Source organism: Prunus avium, chromosome 5 (assembly GCF_965620075.1).
Source record: "Prunus avium chromosome 5, drPruAviu1.hap1.1, whole genome shotgun sequence".
NCBI classification, from domain to species: Eukaryota; Viridiplantae; Streptophyta; class Magnoliopsida; order Rosales; family Rosaceae; genus Prunus; species Prunus avium.
In genome coordinates this window covers 19,295,815-19,311,016 of record NC_142288.1, presented here as the reverse complement: position 1 = coordinate 19,311,016, position 15,202 = coordinate 19,295,815, and the positions used below count along the sequence as shown (strand labels likewise).

Genomic DNA, 15,202 nt, shown 5'->3' with positions numbered 1-15,202 from the left:
AATTATGATCGTTTGGTCTAGTGGCATGCAAACTCAAATCTTAATGAAAAAGCCTTGAACAAAACGATATCATATTATTGAAGAAAAGGTACACAGTACAAAATGTCGGACACTTGTCAGAATTAGGTGAGCAAATCTACACACACAAGAGTTTGGTTGTTGGACTATTTTAAGTAGCCTACCTTTCTCCCGCATAAAGCGATTAGAAGGAACAGCAACCCTTGATGGAGTATGTTGATGGAGTAGATATATTTTACAATAATTGAATTAAAGAATATATATATATATATATATGAATGAATTAAAGAATGGGATTTGGAAGAAGTATGAGATGTTAGCAAAGGCTAAGCATCAGAGGGTGCAATCCAGTGCCTTCCATTGACGAAACTCTTGACCAGAAAGGGATGGGCCAATTCATAATCAAGCTCTGGGGCACATGACACCCCACGCAGGGCTTCTTCCCCTGGCCCCCAGCATTTGTAGACTCCCAGAAACACACTCCTCCTGCAGTTGCCACCCAAAAAAAACACCATTAAAAGTCAGGTTGGCCCCACTTATTTTTTCCAAATTTTAGTCACAAATGACATGACATTAAAATATCTTACTTGTTAAAAATAAATTAAAATTTTTAATATGTTAGTTGAGATCCAAAATTTTATGATATATATTGGTCTAACGTTATTTCTCTTTTTGAATCCCAATCTTAACATGAATTTCTCACTTCATGTGAGGAAATTAGTATATAAAAAATAGTAGAAGAAAAAGTTGGGTTTTTAATTATCTCGAGACAAGAAATCTTTCAAGTATTTGGCTTTTCCATCACTTTTTTTAAGCTTTCTATGGCCTTTTCTTTGTTGACTAGGGTTTGATGCCATGACAATGATTAGGAGCTCAAACACCTATAATTCAACAAAATTAAAATGGGCCCTACAGACGTAATTTTCAAAGGGAAACACAAAGGGTGGGCCCATTAAAAAATGATTCGAAGGAATCAAGATATTAGAGTAAATGTCGGTAAGATCAGTTGACCGAAACAGTGTGTTTATCTACTCTTTTGCATCCGAGTACATTATAATAAGAGACTCTCAACTCAAATAATTAAGGCACTCTTAATTTTAAGTTCGACTCTACTCTTCCCAAAATCAGTTTATATGAAGGATTTAGAATATTGCACTTGTCATAAAATAAAATAAAAGTAATTAAAAGCTTAAGGTAGTTAATTACTTTGTTGTAGTGCTGGCGGTTGTGTTGCCCCAGTCATCCCAGGCGCCATGAGCGACCACGTCATCAAAGTAGGTGTAGGAGTATACGATCCGGGAGTACTTGCCCATGGCCCGACCCACATACAAAGGACCCGTACCGGTAACTCGGCAGTTCACGAAAGCGAAGCCTGATTTATCATCCGCTGAGTTTCTGTAGTGGGCCGCAATTGACCCGAACTTGGTTGCTATCGAGTGCAGCTCACAGTCCTGTGCCAACCAGAACCAGCCAATAGTAGATCAGTCAAAAAGCAAACCACTCATTGCAAACGAAACGTCACCGTAAAGCACTAACAATAATGATTTTATATATATTTCGTCCAAAAATAATAATGATTTTATATTGAGAGAAGAAATTTTTTTTTTAAAGGCGTAAATTTTTTGTTTTGATAAGACCATTTGTTTAAATTTCTTGAGGCACTAAGAATTACATTATTAGGGTTTTGTAAGAACAATTTAGTCGCTAAGAATTACACTCGCCTCATACCTAAGTTTCCTTTTATAATTAGAATACGAGTAATGTTATCATTGATCCTATATTTACAGATAAATTGATAAATCAATAAACGATTCGCAGTTGTTTGTTAAATAAAAATGCCTCGTATATGCAAAATGCAAATAGTATTTTTCCCACTAACAGATAAAACTGGTGAAGGAAAAAGCTTCCTCACTTTTCTTGACTTTATGTGCACTAAAAGTGACATCACTCTGTCACAAAGATGCAGCAGAAAAAAGGCAAGCATCCTTTTCTTTTTCAAAATGGAAGAGTCACGGGTGTTCATAGACAAAAGCACTAAATTTTTTGCTTAGAGCTCAACAAGACAATGGCAATTTAGACAAAAATAGTTATAGCATGCAAAATACATGTTGAAATTGATACGAATTAAACAAAATTAAATCAACATTAATATTTGTTGATGCTCTTTTTGGGAGAGGGTCAACTTAGGTAAAGACTTGGGTCTTCAGCAGTTTAGGTGGCTAGGACCTTCAGTATCTAGATACCCTGCAAAAGACAAAGAGGAAGAAACAGTCGTTAAGCTTCGGACACCGGTGTGGTGCCGGCCGAAGGCTCTCCGATGCTTAAGTCAGCTGTAAGTGGTAATTTTGACAGAGTAACAGTAAGAGTGAGAATTTAGTCCCCCAGTTACCAGGGTATTGTTCCCTACTTATAAGGAAGTGAAAATGAGAGGTTTGTGTAGATTTCCGATGTGGGACTATGTCCAAGCGCTGTGGTGGCGACACGTGTCCTTGAGATTAGGTTCAGCAATTGGGACCTTCAGCAGTCGGGAGCCTTGGCAGGTGTCTGGCATCTTGGAAGAGTGTCTTCCTTCGGCAGGGGAGAAGGCAAGTCTGCCTTGGTGCTAGTTGTTTTAAGGCTGGACATGCTCGGTTAATTATGGTGTAAACAGTAGTCCCCCAAGTTCGCGGTCAAGAAGTAGCTTCTGGGTTGGGAACTTGTAAGTTTTTTGCATAATTATGACCGAGCATTCCTAGGTTAGTATGAGTCGTAGGGCATTCCCTAGTCCCCCAAGTTGGCAACCCAGAAGTTGCGTCAAGCTTCAAAAGTATGGCCTAGATGTTTTGGCTTATTCTTTTTCTCTCTTTTTTTTTTTTTTTTTTTTTTTTTTTTTTTTTTTTTTTTTTTTTTTGTGGCTAGGTCAGCCAACAATCACCCCTCAAATTGCTTCTGCATGCTACCTACCGTTCGGCAGGCTTTTTTTTTTTCTTTTTTTTTTTTTTTTTTTTTTTTTTTTTGGAAGTTCAAACTGTGTAGGAGATTTGGGAGGGAAAATGAAAAAGGTGCTAGGGTACTCTCATGGCCCAAGGCTGGTACCTTTTGAGGGTCTATAAATAAGAGTTTGGACTGGAGAAGGACTCACACTTGAGCTTTGAGGAAAAGGAAGTGAAGAGGAGAAAAGGTGGTTTACTCCGTGGTGGTTTAAACAAGGTTAGTTCTGTTTTTTTTTTTTTTTTTTTTTTTTTTTTTTTTTTTTTTTGGGTTGGAGCCAAGTGACCCTTTCCTTCCAAATTGATTCTGCATGTCACCTACCGTTCGGTAGGTTCAATTTTTTTTTTTATTTTTTTTTTTTTTTTTTTGTTGGCTGGAGCCAAGGAGCCAAGTCCTCCTCAAGTTGATTCTGCATGACACCTTTGGCAGGTTCAAAAACTCTTTTTTTTTTTTTTTTTTTTTTTTTTTTTTTTTTTTTTTTGAGGGCTAGGTCAGCCAAGTGCTAGGCAAGTGAGCACTTCCAAATTGGTTCTGCATGTCACCTACCGTTCGGCAGGTTCAAAATTTTTTTTTTTTTTTTTTTTTTTTTTTGATGGCTGGGTCAGCCAAGTGCTCCCTCACTTCCCAAATTGCTTCTGCACGTTGCCTACCGTTCGGCAGGTGCAAAAAATTTTTTTTTTTTTTTTTTTTTTTTTTTTTTTTTGAGGGCTAGGTCAGCCAAGTGAGCACTTCCAAATTGGTTCTGCATGTCACCTACCGTTCGGCAGGTTCAATTTTTTTTTTTTTTTTTTTTTTTTTTTTTTTTTTTTTTTTTTTTAGGGCTAGGTCAGCCAAGTGCTAGGCAAGTGAGCACTTCCAAATTGGTTCTGCATGTCACCTACCGTTCGGCAGGTTCAATTTTTTTTTTTTTTTTTTTTTTTTTTTTTTTTTTTTTGATGGCTGGGTCAGCCAAGTGCTCCCTCACTTCCCAAATTGCTTCTGCACGTTGCCTACCGTTCGGCAGGTGCAAAATTTTTTTTTTTTTTTTTTTTTTTTTTTTTTTTTTTTGAGGGCTAGGTCAGCCAAGTGCTAGGCAAGTGAGCACTTCCAAATTGGTTCTGCACGTTGCCTACCGTTCGGCAGGTGCAAAATTTTTATTTTTTTTATTTTTTTTTTTTTATTTTTTTTTTTTTTTGATGAATTCGAATTTGAATTTCAAAATGTGTAGGTACAAGAGATTTGGGAGGGAAGATGAAAGGGTGCTAGGGTTTTTCCGTGACCCAAGGCGTTGGTACCGTTGAGGATCTATAAATAGGAGCTTGGAGTGGAGAATGTCTCATACTTGAGGAAAATTTTGAGAAAGTGGGGAGGAGAAAAGGTGATTTCCGGCTAGAGACTTGGTGGTAGAGCATTGATCAGAAAGATTTCCGACTGGCTTTCCGTGGTGGTGCAAACAAGGTTAGACCTCCTTTGCCTTGAACTTTCAAATTGAATCGTCCTTTTTGTACGAACATGTTGAAGACTAGGATAAACACCTTGAGTATGAGTATGAACTTGATGAATCATCCTGAACATTGACATGAACTTGTTGAATGTATGCTTCGATCATTTTTGCATGTGCATTAGTTCCTTTTATTGTTTCTGCGAATTGTAGATGTCTGAGAGTTCTGATAGAGAAAGTCATGACCCCTTTGCCTTTGGCGGGGAAGATACCGAAAGTGAGAGTTCCCAGTCAGAGCCAAGCCTTTATGTTTGTTCAGAACGTGAGAGCTCCCAGACAGAGGGTGTTGTAGACGGCGCTATAGAGAGTAGGATGGTAGTATATGAGGGTGATAGGGTTGAGCCATCCGTTAGCTCTGGGTTGTCTTCATATAATAGGATGCAGAGAAATTACGAGGAGTTAGAGGCCGTATTTGACCGGGCCTTAGCCTGTGCTCATACAACCGAGGTGGGCTCGAGTAATCAGGCATCTCCATCTGGGTCTGTAGGCGTAGCTTTGGCTTCAGCGTCAGAGGGAGTGGATATACGGGTTGGTGTCCCATTGGCGAAGCGGAATTTTCTTACCGAAGTGAAGTTGGCCGAGCTTCGGGCGGATTATTGTGTTCCACCCTACGTAGGCTTGAGATTACCCAGTGCAGCTGATGTGGTTAGATATCCTTCAGATGGCTCGGTGTTGGTTTTTACAGGTATGTACCAGCATGGTTTCAGACTGCCGTTTCATCCTTGGGTCCAGATGATGTTGGCTAAGCTGGGGTATGCGCCGGGTCAATATAATCCTAACTTTTGGATTCTTCTTCACGGGTTTTACATTGCCTGGTGGTTGGTTGGGTTGGATGAGCCAACCTTTGAGCAGTTCATGTATTTATACTCAATTTCGAAGCAACAGGGAAGTTTTGGCTGGGTACAAGCTAATTGTCGAAAGGCGAAGGAGAGGGGTTATTTTATCAGTCATATGCCTACTACTCAGAAGACCTGGAGGAACAAGTGGTGTTTGGCTTATGGTGGCTGGGAGTGTCCGCCAGGGAAGGTCATTGCCAAACATATTCCTACCCACTTCCAGTCTATAGGTTCTTGGCCCCATCCCTTAAGACTGAGTGTTGTTTTGTTGTGTTTCTCTTGATTCTCCATTGTTGCTTGTGCAAGTGTAAATGGCTGAGTAGTGTGTAACATTTGCTGCAGGTTCGGTGAAGTGGGGGTCTATCTCCAAGGAGCAAGAAGACGAGGTTGAGAAGGTGAGGTCGCTGTTGTCAGAGACCGAGCGTGAGTGCCGAAACTTGGTCACCCAGAAGAATTTGCTTGAGTCCGGACTTCTGCAAGGAAGTAAGTATCTAGGTTACTTTGGTTGTTTGTCTTCTGATTCCTTTTTATAGGTACTTAGGTCATCTTAGTTTTTGATGTGCAGTGGCAGGTATTGTAAAGGGCAGTACGAAGGTTGTGGATATTGATGAGGCCGAGATGCAGAAGCGGCTGAGAGAGTCTCGGGCCAAGACAGCGGAGAAGGGGGGGAGCCAGCCGGCGACTGGGAAGCGGTCCAGGGGTGATGATGAGGGGCTAATTGCCGACGTGCTGGGGAGGAGGAAGGCATTGGAGGAAGCTCACCGGAGTGTGATGGGGACGGAGCCTAGGATGCCTTCTTATAACCTGCAGGCGCCACCGAAGTTGCCCTTCGGTATTGATGATGTGTTTGCTGAAGGGGTGGAGAAGGTGGACTTTTTCAAGATGCGTCGGCAGAAGAAAGAGGCGAACCTAGCCATGCATCGTCAGGAGATACCTCTGGTGAACGTCTTCCTGGAGGGCGTGAAGAGTGACCCTGAGGCTTTGGCCAAGACGCAAGCTTCTAACTTTGCAGATCGGGCCCAGAAGACGATTCTCACGTCTGCTTATGTGAGTGAGCTGTTTATGAATTTGTGCTTATCTTTCTAGTTTTTTTTTTTTTTTTGACTAATGATGCTTTGTGTTGTAGGCCTTTGGCGAGATGTATGTTAACATGGCTAAGGCAGATAAGGAGATTCAGAGGTTGAAAAAGCGTGATGAGCTGGCCAAGAGCAAGATGGCGGAGGCACAGGAGGCTATCCGAGAAAGGAATACCCTGCTGTTGCAGAAGGCGGGGTTGGCCAAAGAGGTGGAAGAGCTGAAGCGGTCGAAGGCTGAAGAGGTGGCTGCTGCCCGAGCCGAAGCGGCCGAGGAGTTCTGGTCGTCCGAGGAGCTGAGGAGCTACATCATGGACCGGTTGGTGGATGAGCAGCTTCGCTGGGAGAAGAGATTGGCGAGGTTCAACCCTTCGGTTGAGATCAAATTTGATACCAGTGGCCAGTCTCCAACATCTAGTCCTACTGCTGATGACACTACCGCTGTGCCGGAGTCGGAGCTAGGCCCTGCGGATGCCGCTTCTGCCTAGACTTGAAGGCGTCGTCTTCCTTTCGTTTGTATTTGCTATGTATGAACAATTTGCCTTGCTTGGGGCACGTGTATGTTGATTTGCTATGATATTACTTGTTGTCTTTTGATATCGGTTGTACTTAGCAAAAATGGTAATCATGTGATTGGTAAGAATTAGCCAAGGTCAGGCATTATATTAGATAAATATCGTAAGGCAAAAGGTACAAGAGATAAATATCAGTAAAACATGTTGTCCTAGGGTCGAGGTGTGTTTACTTATAGTAGTACTTGAGGTGGTCAGCATTCCAAGGATGAGGCAAGGTCTTGCCCTTGGGATCGCGAAGCTGATAAGTGCCGGGTCGGCAAACTTTTGTAATCTCATAAGGGCCTTCCCACGTGGGGCCCAGGGTACCTTCAGTAGGGTTCTTGGTAGCCAAGGAAACCTTGCGTATGACCCAATCCCCTGCCTTGAATGCACGGGGTTTGACCCGGGAGTCGTAGTACTTGGCGATGCGCTGTTTGTATGCGACGTTGCGCATGTTGGATTGGTCACGAAGCTCATCAATGAAGTCGAGGTTTAGTGCTAACTGCTCGTCATTGGTTTCGGCATCATAAGTGGAGGTTCGGTATGTGGGCTGGCCAATTTCCACTGGGGCCACGGCTTCGGTACCAAAGGACAGAGAGAAAGGTGTTTCTCCTGTGGAGGTACGGAAGGTGGTGCGGTAGGACCAGAGGACCTCTGGGAGTAACTCTGGCCAGGACCCTTTGGCTTTGTCAAGCTTGGTCTTCAGGGTTTTCTTGATGATTTTGTTCACAGCTTCGACCTGGCCATTGGACTGAGGATGGGCTGGGGAAGCGAAGCAAAGACGTATCTTGAGGTTGGAACAAAATTGCTTGAACTTTGCGTTGTCAAATTGCCGGCCATTGTCTGTGACGATGGTGTGGGGGATGCCGAAGCGACATACGATGTTCTGCCAAACGAACGTTTCGATGCGAGCTGCAGTTATGGTAGCTAAGGCTTCAGCTTCAACCCACTTGGTGAAGTAATCTACGGCAACAACTGCGTGCTTGACCTGGCCCTTGCCCTCAGGCATAGGTCCAATGAGGTCAAGTCCCCATTGGGCAAATGGCCAGGGACTGACCATGGGGGTTAATGGCTCAGCTGCGAGCTGTGGTATGTTGGCAAATCGCTGGCATTTGTCGCACTTCTGGGTGAAGGCCTGGGCATCAGTGTGAACTGAAGGCCAGAAGTATCCTTGCCGAATGGCCTTGTGTGCTAGTGAACGAGCGCCTGAATGATTGCCGCAGATGCCCTCATGGATCTCCCGAAGGACGTAGTTGCCTTCCTCTGGGGTAAGACATCGAAGGTAAGGAAGACTGAAACCACGCTTATATAGAGAGCCATTGATGATCAGGTATCGAGCAGAGCGATAACGAACACGTCGTGCTTCAGCAGGATCAGTAGGTAGTGTCTGGTTTTGCAAGAATTGAAGGATGGGGTCCATCCAAGTAGTGCTGTGATCAATGGTACAGATGAGTGGGGTTTGTGTGCTAGGGCGGTCCAGGAACTCGATGTGAATGTTTCGGCCGCTGCCCTGGTCTAAGGCCGAGGCTAGCCTAGCCAAAGCATCAGCATGGCTGTTCTCCGATCGTGGTACCTGGCTGATGAGATAAGCGTCAAAAGTAGTCAACATGTGGCGACTATGTTGAAGGTATGCAGTCATAGAGATGTCTTTGGCAGTGAAGTCCTGGTTGACTTGGTGAACAACGAGCTTGGAGTCACTGAATATTTGGATTTGTTTAGCGCCCATCTCCTTGGCTAGCCGAAGGCCAGCTAGGAGCGCTTCATACTCGGCCGCGTTGTTGGAAGCGTGGAATTGAAAGCGGAGGGCATACTCAAGGACAACCTTATCTGGGGAGATGAGAACAAGGCCAGCTCCACAACCATGGGCATTGGAGGAGCCATCCACGTACAATGTCCACGAGGGCTGAGTAAGGTCGAGGGTGCCATGGCTGGCGACGTGAACCAGATTCGATGGAGGAGTGGGCCCTGCAGGTATGACCTGGGGGGTGACCAATGCCCGGGGTTCTGTGAGCTCAGAGATGAAGTCGGCGACCGCCTGACCCTTGGTAGCTGGGCGAGGCTTGTAGTGGATATCGAATTCGCCAAGCTCGATGGCCCACTTGACTAGCCTACCGGAAGTCTCTGGTTTCTGCAGTACTTGTCTGAGTGGTTGGTTGGTTAGGACATGAATGGTATGTGCCTGGAAATAAGGTCTCAGGCGTCTGGCGGATACTACTAAGGAAAACGCCAGCTTCTCGATGTCTGGGTATCGAACCTCAGCATCCTGTAATGCCTTGCTAACGTAATGCACTGGATGCTCAGTACCTTCATGTGGTCTGATGAGTACAGAGCTAACCGCTGTAGCTGAGATGGATAGGTAAATCGTGAGGATGTCTCCGGGTTCAGGGGTTGATAACAAAGGGGCCCGACTCATGTATTCCTTGAGCTCGTTGAAAGCTTTGTCACACTCTGGGGTCCAGGTGATGTGACGCTTAGTGCCCTTAAGAGCTTTGAAGAAGGGGGCGCATCGATCAGTAGCCTTGGAGATAAACCTGGTGAGTGCTGCGACGCGCCCGGTAAGGCTCTGGATGTCTTTGACTGTCGTCGGTACCTTCATGTCCAAGATAGCTTGGATCTTCTCTGGATTGGCCTCAATGCCCCGCTGGCTGATCATGAAGCCAAGGAATTTGCCCGAAGCCACGCCAAATGCGCATTTGGTGGGATTGAGTCTCATCCTATATTGCTTCAGGATGGCAAACATGGCAGATAGGTTAGGGATATGCTGATCAGCGGTACGGCTCTTGACTAGCATATCATCGACATAGACCTCCATGGTGTTGCCGATCAATGGGGCGAAGAGGCTGTTCACTAGGCGCTGATAAGTGGCACCAGCGTTCTTGAGGCCGAATGGCATTACCTTATAACAATAGAGGCCGCGATCTGTAATGAAGGAGGTGTGGGCCTGGTCGTCAGGGTGCATGAAGATTTGGTTGTACCCGGAGTAGGCGTCCATGAAGCTAAGAAGGGCATGGCCTGCTGTGGCGTCCACGAGTTGGTCAATCCTAGGTAGAGGGAAGCTATCCTTCGGACATGCCCGATTGAGGTTGGTGTAGTCTACACACATGCGCCAGCCTTTCTTTGGCTTCCTAACCATGACCACGTTAGCTAGCCAAGTGGGGTAGTCTACTTCTTTGATAAAGCCGATGCTGCTCAACTTGTCCACCTCCGCCTTCATGGCCTCGTATCTCTCTGGGTCGTAGGCCCGACGCTTCTGCCGAACGGGTCGGACTGCGGGATTAATGCTCAGCCGATGGGATATAACGTCTGGTGATATGCCAGGCATGTCATTGTAAGACCAGGCGAAGACCTCAGAGTTGAGGCGGAGGAAGGCGACAAGGTCAGAGCGAAGCTCTGGTGAGAGGGAGGTGCCGATTCGAACTTGCCGGTCTGGGATGTTGTCATGGAGAGTAACCAGCTCAAGGTCTTCCACAGGTTCGGCCAGCTGGGTGACAGATTCCTCCCTGGGGTCTTCAGGTCGTTCAGTGCCAGCTCGAGGAGGGGCTGGGGCCTTGGTTACTGCTAGGGCCTCACCCCTATGTTGGTGGTTGGTGGACTTCACTGCTGAGGCATAGCAGCTTCGGGCGCCAAGTTGGTCGCCGCGCACCATGCCTGTGCCATGGGGGGTGGGGAACTTTAGTAGTAACATATGAGTGGAGACGAATACCTTCATTTTTGCTAAGGCTGGGCGTCCAAGGATGACGTTGTATGCCGTGGGGCAGTTGACGATGAGGAAGGGAGTGGTGATCGTTGCTCGCTGGGGTGCTGAACCAATGGAGATAGGGAGGTGGATGCTCCCAATAGGCTGGACAACATCGCCAGAGAAGCTCACCAGAGGTGTGATGCTACGGTCCAGCAAGTGAGTAGGGACTTGGAGTTCGTTGAAAGCTTCAGCAAACATCACACTGACCGAGCTGCCAGTGTCCACCAGGATACGCCCAACATCGAAGTTAGAGATGTCCGCCCGGATGATGAGTGGGTCGTCATGAGGGAAAATGACACCACGCTCCTCTTCCTCGCTAAAGGTAATGGGGGCCCAGCCTAATTTATGGGTCTTCGGCAAGCGTCCCTGCTCGGTGCTGAAGACCTGGTGCGCATAGGTGGAGCGGACATAATGTTTGATGGAGTTATTGGAGGTTCCAGCCAATGTAGGGCCACCACTAATGGTAGAGATCATGTTGATCTGTCGTTGGTGTGGGTTAGGTGGGGCTGGGTGGTTGTGCACGTACTTGTCTAGCTTCCCTTCCCGGATGAGGCCTTCAATGATGTTGCGCAATGTGATACAAGATTCGGTATCATGGCCAGTGAACTGGTGGAATCGGCAGAAGACGCCTGTGTTCGGCATAGGCTTGTTGGGCAGTCTCCGAGGGGGAGGTTTGGGTATAATGGGGGCTTCCTGGACCAGAACATTCTCATAAGTAGTGTTCAACGTGGTGAATACCTCGAACCTGGGCTTCGGCTCAAAAGGGAGTGGGGCACGACCACTTGGCCTGGGAGGGTGGCCTCCGCGGGGCTGATGGCGGTTGTCGTGTCTGCTACGCTTCTCGTTGTTGAAGGTATGCTGGTGGCTGTCTTTCCTCTTAGGGTACTGGGTACCCTGGTGGTCAGGAACGGGAGCTGAATGGTGAGGTTTGGCCGGGGTGGGTGCTGAAGCAGATGGGGAATTACCGAAGGTGCTCCTCGACTGGTTGGCTGGGCCACGTTTGGTGTTAAAGTACTCGGCCTTGGCGTGAATAGCTGCTTGCTTCATCAGCTCCGCATATGTGTTCCATGGGTTGCTGTGGACTAGGTAGCGGAAGTTGGATTCTCTAAGGCCACTTTTGAAAGCGCCGAATGCAGCTCGATCGTCGGTGTCTGGGCAACGAGAGTACTCGTGGCTGAAGCGGGCAGCATACTCCCGAAGGGGTTCGTCCTCACCCTGCCGAAGCATGTACAGATCGTCAGCGGAGTAGAGGCGATCGGTCTGGATCATGAAATGGTCCAGGAAGGTCTGCTTCAGACTGTCGAAGGAGTTGATAGTGCGGGGGTTCAGCCGGTAAAACCAATTCAGAGCTGCGCCACTGAGGGTGGAAGGGAAAAGGAGACACATGCCCTCATCACTAAGGCCCTTGCATCCGAGGGCGGACTGGAAGGAATGGATATGGGTAAGGGGGTCCTCTGTGCCTGCGTAAGAGGCAATACGAAGTGGCTGAATGTCCTTCTCTTGATGATAATTGAGGATGCGTTCGGTAAAGGGCCCAGGGCGAGGTTTAGCCCAGAGAGGCTGGTGGCTGCGGTGTTGCTCACTCTCCAGGCGCCGGACCTTCTCAAAGAGGAGGCGCATGGCTGGGTCAGCATGCGGAAGAGCATTGGGTGCCGAAGACCTGAAGTGTTGGGTGGGTTGGGGAGGGTAATCCTCCCATTGTTCGAAGTCTTCGGAATGGTAGGTCTCCCAGTCTTCGGGGTTGCGAGGTTCCCAGTCGTCCGAGTCCCCCACTCCTTCTTGGGTAAGCACGCGGGTTGGCTTTGGTAGGGGACCGAGGTGCGTCACCCTTGGGTCACTGAGGTCGACATTGATGGGGATAGGCTTCTTCCGCTTCTCTGAGATACGGTCCCGGCAATCTTTGTAGATTTTGGTTGGGCTATGGGGCCGATCTCTTGGTGGGGAGATGTGGAGGGGTCGCGACTTGGTCATCTCCGGATGAAGATGGCCTTTGCCTTTGTCAGGCCTCGACTGGATGGGGGCGCTATGACGGGAGATGGCATGTTGGTTCGGCAGGGTGTGCTCGACATCCTGGGTGAGGTCTTGCTGGATAAATCGATGGCGAGTGTTCTCCACATTGCGCTTTAGGGCTCGGCAATCGTGCTCCAGCTCAACATTCTTAGTGCGAAGATGTTCGTAGTTTTCTGACATCTTGACTACACTAGCGCGGAGGCGTTCCACCTCTGCCTGGAGATCCCCCTCTGCCGAAGGTTTCTTTCGGGAGGAATCCCCACGGGGTGTGGGGCGCTGGGTAGCATGGCTAGCCTCGCTCACCATAGTGGAGTGTGGGGTGTGGAAGAGGCGACGGGGCCTGATAGGGGAAGGAGCCAGCTGGGCTGGTAGAGGGAGTTGGGATTCAGAAGTCGGTTCCCACAGACGGCGCCAAACTGTTGATGCTCTTTTTGGGAGAGGGTCAACTTAGGTAAAGACTTGGGTCTTCAGCAGTTTAGGTGGCTAGGACCTTCAGTATCTAGATACCCTGCAAAAGACAAAGAGGAAGAAACAGTCGTTAAGCTTCGGACACCGGTGTGGTGCCGGCCGAAGGCTCTCCGATGCTTAAGTCAGCTGTAAGTGGTAATTTTGACAGAGTAACAGTAAGAGTGAGAATTTAGTCCCCCCAGTTACCAGGGTATTGTTCCCTACTTATAAGGAAGTGAAAATGAGAGGTTTGTGTAGATTTCCGATGTGGGACTATGTCCAAGCGCTGTGGTGGCGACACGTGTCCTTGAGATTAGGTTCAGCAATTGGGACCTTCAGCAGTCGGGAGCCTTGGCAGGTGTCTGGCATCTTGGAAGAGTGTCTTCCTTCGGCAGGGGAGAAGGCAAGTCTGCCTTGGTGCTAGTTGTTTTAAGGCTGGACATGCTCGGTTAATTATGGTGTAAACAATATTATTTAGGTAGTTACTTACTTTGTACATGGACCGACCATTCCCAAAAATGAAGTCTATGGAACCCTCAATGTAACAATCCTTGAAGTAATGGCGCCCCACATCGTCACAAAGTGTGTCCTGGGCACCATAGAAGCCACACCCTGAGAAGTATGCCTTGTCACCTGATATCCTAAACGCTACCGCTTGCCACCCTTGCATCCCCGGCATCGGAGCCGGCGCCGTATTCTGTGATAATACGTAAATAAATCCATATAATGCTCATTCATGCATGCAAAAATCCAACTATATTTGTATGGTTAGCTCTAATAAACACACATTAGTTGTTGTAATATAACGTGAAAAAACGTGATCTCTCTAGCATTACTCGTAACGTGCAATCTAACATTACCTTGAAGCTAATATTTCTTGCGGAGAAATAGTTGGCGAAAACAGTAACAGAAGCTGTCCTATAAGTCCTCAGCTGCTGGCCGTTGGGCCCAGGGTCACTGGCTCGGTCATGCCATTCGATCACGGTCACATCTTTCCCAGCTCCTTGAAACGTGATGTACGGCTTTGTCGCCGGCACAACCACTTTTTCTCTGCATACCCATATCATATTTATCTCCGCATTAATTAATATTACAATTTTTTTGAACGATATGAATTATAGAGCGTGTTGCTATTTGTACCATATTTACTTATTACATTGTTGACTAGTGATAATAATGATTAATAATGACCTGTAGTATCCGGGGCTGATTAGGATGAGAACATCGACCGTGTTGTTCGCCGGTACTGCATTGACGGCAGCTTGGACTGACAGGAAATCCCCGGAGCCATTTATGTCGACAGCGATCTGGCGGTGGCCAGTGGGCCCCACCCACTTGTGGTGGTTCTTGGTAGAGTTTGATGTTGAATCATTGTTGTTAGTAGTGTGGACTAGCAGTACGCGAGAGCTTCTCACCGCTGTCACCGCTGGCGCTGCATGAAATAACCAGAAGGAAAACACAGTGAGTGTGGTGCACACCAAGAAGAAGTAAGAAGAAGAAGAAGATGATGATGATAAAAGAGAAGAAGCCATTAATTGTTTGAATTAATTAAAATAGCATTAAATTTAATAATAATAATAATAACGAAAATGGTGGATAGATAGATTGCTCCCTCTCTCTCTCTCTCTGAGGTTATGAGATTCGATTGCAAGAGCCAAGAGCTATCGAAGAGATATCAAGGAACATGTATATAATGGAATGCAAGTACTATATATATGGAAACAAATTTCAGTCCTTTCCAACGGTCATTTTTTTTTTGGGGGGCTTCCCTCGCTTGGGTTGGTCTCGTTATGCTATGAATTGGCCTTTGGATAGGTACGTGGGGTCAAATATGTTTTTGGCTTAATTTGCATGCACAACTCAGCAGTGATGACAGAGATAAAGATACATCCTAATTATACGTACGTACTCTAAAGTCTTCCAACCTCGGAATCTTAGCTCACTCTGCGAATGATTTCGGTGATTTTAGTGGTTTAATTAAATATATCACCTATTTACATAGATTTGGGAAAATCCAAAACGGAACGCTTTTTGAAGAACACTCTATTTTCAAGTAATTTTCCAAAAAATAAGAA

At 46.7% G+C, this 15,202-nt stretch overlaps 2 protein-coding genes across 2 annotated transcripts; one reads left to right on the top strand and one right to left on the bottom strand.

Moving 5' to 3' along the window:
• Positions 1-40: 40 nt before the first annotated feature.
• On the bottom strand, positions 41-14,818 carry PME5 (Pectin lyase-like superfamily protein). The gene is made up of 5 exons (XM_021958659.2): positions 14,319-14,818; positions 13,988-14,177; positions 13,618-13,824; positions 1,225-1,469; positions 41-504 (listed from the first exon to the last, which is right to left on the bottom strand). Exons 1-5 carry the CDS (start codon positions 14,657-14,659, stop codon positions 345-347), a joined length of 1,143 nt encoding a protein of 380 aa, XP_021814351.2. The 5' UTR covers positions 14,660-14,818; the 3' UTR covers positions 41-344.
• On the top strand, positions 5,404-6,976 carry LOC148294473 (uncharacterized). Its single transcript, XM_088252930.1, has 4 exons — positions 5,404-5,534; positions 5,647-5,787; positions 5,870-6,351; positions 6,431-6,976. Exons 1-4 carry the CDS (start codon positions 5,420-5,422, stop codon positions 6,863-6,865), a joined length of 1,173 nt encoding a protein of 390 aa, XP_088109056.1. The 5' UTR covers positions 5,404-5,419; the 3' UTR covers positions 6,866-6,976.
• Positions 14,819-15,202: the final 384 nt, after the last annotated feature.

What these genes read in the sequence shown, in the direction of transcription:
- PME5 (XM_021958659.2), bottom strand. Translation starts at nt 14,659, where the DNA reads ATGGCTTCTTCTCTTTTATCATCATCATCTTCTTCTTCTTCTTACTTC. An exon ending in ATCAGCCCCGGATACTACAG is followed by an intron (nt 14,178 to 14,318) that starts GTCATTATTAAT and finishes ATGGGTATGCAG; the next exon opens with AGAAAAAGTGGTTGTGCCGG. An exon ending in CAAGAAATATTAGCTTCAAG is followed by an intron (nt 13,825 to 13,987) that starts GTAATGTTAGAT and finishes GTATTATCACAG; the next exon opens with AATACGGCGCCGGCTCCGAT.
- LOC148294473 (XM_088252930.1), top strand. Translation starts at nt 5,420, where the DNA reads ATGCCTACTACTCAGAAGACCTGGAGGAACAAGTGGTGTTTGGCTTAT. An exon ending in TACCCACTTCCAGTCTATAG is followed by an intron (nt 5,535 to 5,646) that starts GTTCTTGGCCCC and finishes CATTTGCTGCAG; the next exon opens with GTTCGGTGAAGTGGGGGTCT. An exon ending in CGATTCTCACGTCTGCTTAT is followed by an intron (nt 6,352 to 6,430) that starts GTGAGTGAGCTG and finishes TTTGTGTTGTAG; the next exon opens with GCCTTTGGCGAGATGTATGT.